The following is a 5,265-nucleotide window of genomic DNA, read 5'->3' as shown; positions in this document are numbered from 1 at the left end:
CTGAGTAGCTGGGGTTATAGGTGTGTGTCACCACGCCTGGGTAATTTTGGTAGTTTTAGTAGAGATGGTGTTTCACCATGTTGATCAGGTTGGTCTTGAACTCCTGACCTTGTGATCCACCCGCCTTGGCTCCCCAAAGTGCTGGGATTATAGGTGTAAGCCACCTCGCCTGGCCTATCTTGATTGCTATAATTGAAACCAATCACTTCTTCTGATGGGTCAGGGGTCCTATGGTCTCCTGAACTTGAATGTGACTGTGAATCACCTGAGGATGTTAAAATATGGAACAGGATTCACAAACTCTGGGCTGCATGCCCAGCCAGCTCTCAGCTCATGGCTGTGTTACTGTCTGATGGACCACACTTTAGCAATAGGACTCTAAGGAAGGTTTCCAAATGAAATAACCTCAACAAGATGTTTATTTTCAAAATATATAGCCTATACCAAGTTTATAAAGGGAGATAACATGCCAGACCTCAAAAAGATATCTGCTTCCCTTCTCTTTTTTGTAATTTTTCCCATCTGGTTGCAAACTCAGTGTAATACCTTAATAAAGAGCAATTTTCAAGAATATCTTGTTTGTGTTGACCATTTATTGGGACTTGACTGACCAGGGCTTGTGTGGATGGGCACAAACCTCAAGGCTTTTGTAATGAAAGGATTGATTCAAAATAAATATTTTAAAAATTATGTCAAACACTAATGAATAAGTGACATTCACAAATAGTTTGTAAAAGAATCATTTGGGATTAACAATTTTCATCTCACAAAATAAATAGCTCATATCCTAAAAATAAAAAAGACACCTCTCCTTAAGCAGGAGAAAAAAAGCCCAAGAAAAACAAAGTCATGCCCATGGCGAAGTCCTAATATTAGTTTGAGAGAGGAAAATACCAACACTGACACATACAAAAGTATTTGAGGAGAATTACATGTTATTAAATTTGTCCTAGAACCTGCGGGAGAGTTCATGGAAAGAGAACAGCTGGTATATTTAAGAAAAACTTAAATAGAAAAGATGATATACGAGAGCAAAATAGTCCATTTCTCTTAACCAATAAACACTCAAAAACTTTCATATTGAGGTTTTCAACAATGTTTTTTTCCATATTAGTCCAACTGCCACCCCAAAAATCCAACCAGCCAGCATAACAATTAAGGTGACAACAGGTTCAGGTGGCCATACTCCCTGTTCACCCTTGGATGCTTTTCAAGCCAATGAGGGTAACGTTTGTGGTGGCAGGAGCGAGTCAAAGGAGAATCACTTCTCTTTACTCAGGAGGAAACCTCCCTTTTGAGCATCTTCGGAATTTTTCATGGGACGGCGTCTCAGTGTTGGTGTGCACTCTTCAGCCCCATAACTGTGAAGGTGGCAGCTGTCAGTTTCTCATAAACAAGGAACATGAGAGCAGCAGTGAGGACTGTCTGCAACAGTTTGGCTTCAAGGCCTTTGTAGAGTCCCATTATTCCAAAACGTCTAAAGGGAAAGAGGTTTGAAGAAACAGAAGTCAACTCCTGCATCAGAGAACATGCTACCTAGATAGCTACTTTGATGAGAACAAGCAATGGAGGTTTTAGATTTCAACACAGGCTTTTGTTGTCAAAGTACTTCATATCTTTAAAGGTATTTGGGGACTGATGAAGGTTTAGTATTCATGAACCATTAATACTTGGTCTTTATAGTCACCATTAATTAGCAGAATGTTGACAATATCCCACTGAGAGGATGCAGATCCCAAAACCATCTTAATGCAAAATCTGAGATCTAACGAAGAACTTTTGGAACGTGACTTTTTGTTTTTGTTTTTTGAGACAGAGTCTTGCTTCGTCTCCAGGCACCAGGCTGGAGTGCAGTGGCGCAATCTCAGCTCACTGCAACCTCTGCCTCCTGGGTTCAAGCAATTCTCCTGCCTCAGCCTCCCAAGTAGCTAGGACTACAGGCGCATGCCACCACGCCCAGCTAATTTTTGTATTTTTAGTAGAGACGGGATTTCACTATGTAGGCCAGGATGTGGATCTTCACTTTAATGCTAATTTAGTTATTTCACCTTACTCACTAAACAGCAGGAAAGCTGTCAATATGTTCAGATCATTTTAGCTCAATATAACTAGAGAAAGAGACAAATGAAAAGCCTTCTGATGCTCAAACTTCCCATACATTTCATCCTCTAACCCAGTGGTTTTCAGATTTAGCAGGCATCCAAATCACCTGAAAGGCCTGGTAAAACATAGATTGTGCCAGGCATCGTGGCTCATGCCTGTAATCCCAGCAGTTTCAGAGGCCGAGATGGGTGGATCATCTGAGGTAAGGAGTTCGAGACCAGCCTGACCAACATGGAGAAACCCTGTCTCTACTAAAAATACAAAATTAGCTGGGCATGGTGACGCATGCCTGTAATCCCAGCTACTTGGAGGCTGAGGATCAATCACTTGAATCTGGGAGGCAGAGGTTGAAGTGAGCTGAGATCGCACCATTGCACTCCAGCCTGGGCAACAAGAGTGAAACTCCGTTTAAAAAAAAGCAAAACATAGATTGCTGGGTCAATTCCCAGAGTTTCTGATTGACTAAGTTTGGGGTGAAATTCAAGAATTTGCATTTCTTCTTTTTATTAATAGAGACAGGGTCTCACTCTGTTGCCCATGCTGGTCTCCAACTCCTACGCTCACGTGACCCTACAGCCTCGGCCTCCCAGAGTGTTGGGATTACAGGCATGAACCACTGTACCCGGCCCAAGAATGTGCATTTCTAACCACTGTACCCAGCCCAAGAATGTTCTCCCAGATGAGAAGGAGGAGGATGCCAGCCTGGAAACCAGCCCATAAGAACCACTGCTCTAACATCGGAAGATTGTTTCAGCTAAAATGGGAGTTTAGAGCAAAAGATCTCTCTAAAGCTATTTGTTGAGAGTGAATTAATCTCATCTGCCAGTTCATCAGCAGCTCCAGGGTTATTTATAGCATGCAGATTGAGATATTGAATCAAGTGTTCCCATCAGAAGCTATTACTACATTTTATATATATGCTGTGTGAAAACCTATAATTGGGGGAAAATCATATGATAAAAGAGAATGACTTAAAGGTTTGACCCATGAATTTCTAGTTCCCTTACTAATTTGAATTATGTTACCCCAAGAAACCTAAGAAATTCCACCTCAATGTTTCTCATGGTGAGGACCAGCCATATCAGAAGCACCAGAGTTTCTTTAGAAATGTACATTGCCAGGCCACAACCTAGAGAGGAGGCAAACCTACATTTTACAAGCACCTGAAGTGATTTTTAACCATACAGAAGTTTGGAGAGGCCTGGTATGGTATACTACACTATCTGTTATCACAGCCAGTAGCCATATGTGGCAATTAAAAATTTTTAAAAATAGGCTGGGCACAGTGGCTCATGCCTGTAATCCAAACATTTTGGGAGGCCGAGGCAGGCAGATAAACTGAGATCAGGAGTTCAAGACCAGCCTGGACAACATGGTGAAACCCCATCTCTACGATAAACACAAAAATTAGCCAGGTGCAGTGTCGCACACCTATAGTCCCAGCTACTCAGGAGGCTGAAGTAGGAGAATCACTTGAACCTGGAAGGCAGAAGTTGAAGTGAACTGAGATCATGCCACTGCACTCCAGCCTGGGCAACAGAGTGAGACTCTGTCTCAAAAAATAAATAAATGAAAATAAAAATAAATAAATAACTCAACTTCTTAGTTGCACTGGGAATATTTCGAGTGTTCAACAGTCACAGGCAACTAGTGGCAGCCCTATTGGACAGTACAGGTGTTTCCATCATTGAAGAGCATTCAAGTGAAAAGAATGAAAGCCCTTATTCATTCAATCCTTCCTGAGTGCTTACTGAGCATCTGAATTTGAACATCTGACCCTGCCTTGATCTCATATTGGGCAAGTCACTTTCTTTCTCTAAATCTGTTTTCTAATCTTCAAAATGGAAATATAATCACCCTTCCACATCCCTAAGGTTGAATGAGACCATAAGAAGATATAAGATGTAAAAACACAATAGATTTGAAAACTATATAAACCCATAGATTTTTTTTTTTTTTTTTTTGAGACGGAGTTTCGCTCTTGTTACCCAGGCTGGAGTGCAATGGCGCGATCTCGGCTAACTGCAACCTCCGCCTCCTGGGTTCAGGCAATTCTCCTGCCTCAGCCTCCTGAGTAGCTGGGATTACAGGCACGCGCCACCATGCCCAGCTGATTTTTTGTATTTTTAGTAGAGACGGGGTTTCACCATGTTGACCAGGATGGTCTTGATCTCTTGACCTTGTGATCCACCCGCCTCGGCCTCCCAAAGTGCTGGGATTACAGGCGTGAGCCACCATGCCCGGCCAAACCCATAGATTTCTATTTAACACTATGTTCTTAGCTTTCTTGTTAACTACATCTTTCTTAACTCTCTCAATGCTGATAGAAACAAAAATTGTTACCACTGTTTTGGGGTCAATTTGGAAATCTCTTATCAAAATTTCATATGTTCATACTCCTTAATCAGGTAATCTCATTGGTAAAGATAATTTTCTCAGCTTTGCGCAGATGAGGTTTATCTGAGGCACGATTATTGCTAATTGAAAACTTTTCCCAATACCACAACATGACGACTTGAAATATAGTCAGTATTGGCAATTTTTTGACAGTCTACAGGGACTGAATATTTGAAAAAACAAAAGATAATTTTCTCGATAATTATAATCACTCAGGTATACAGAGCTATATTTATAGGTTGTTCATTCAGCAATGTTTGTAAAGGCAAAACCTGGAAACAACCTAAATATCTATCAATAAGTGTATTGGTAAATAAATCATGGTATATTATTATTATTATTATTATTTTTAAGACTCAGTCTCACTCTTGTCCGCCAGGCTGGAGTGCAATGGTGCAACCTCGGCTCACTGCAACCTCCACCTCCCAGGTTCAAGTGATTCTCCTATCTTGGCCTCCCTAGTAGCTAGGATTACAGGCACCTGCCACCATGCCCAGCTAATTTTTGTATTTTTAGTAAAGACGGGGTTTCATCCTGTTGGTCAGGCTGGTTTTGAACTCCTAACCTCAAATGATCCATTTGCCTTGGCCTCCCAAAGTGCTTGGATTACAGGCATGAGCCACTGCATGCAGCCAGGTTGTTTCTAGTTTTTGGTTCTTAAAAATAATGTCATAGGCCGGGCGCGGTGGCTCAAGCCTGTAATCCCAGCACTTTGGGAGGCCGAGGTGGGTGGATCACGAGGTCAAGAGATCGAGACCATCCTGG

At 41.7% G+C, this 5,265-nt stretch overlaps 1 protein-coding gene across 1 annotated transcript in view; it reads right to left on the bottom strand.

The window, feature by feature from the left end:
• Positions 1-573: 573 nt before the first annotated feature.
• SLC25A17 (solute carrier family 25 member 17) overlaps positions 574-5,265 on the bottom strand; it is a 57,243-nt gene continuing 52,551 nt past the window's right edge. Inside the window, exon 6 of the mRNA XM_037744289.1 lies at positions 574-1,532. Coding sequence (XP_037600217.1) covers positions 1,330-1,532 — 203 coding nt within the window. The 3' untranslated portion in view covers positions 574-1,329. The remainder of the gene's footprint in view (positions 1,533-5,265) is intronic.

Source organism: Cebus imitator, unplaced genomic scaffold (genome assembly GCF_001604975.1).
Source record: "Cebus imitator isolate Cc_AM_T3 unplaced genomic scaffold, Cebus_imitator-1.0 Scaffold170, whole genome shotgun sequence".
Classification (NCBI taxonomy): domain Eukaryota; kingdom Metazoa; phylum Chordata; class Mammalia; order Primates; family Cebidae; genus Cebus; species Cebus imitator.
The sequence above is the reverse complement of the archived record's forward strand: the minus strand, read 5'-3'. Positions and strand labels throughout refer to the sequence as shown.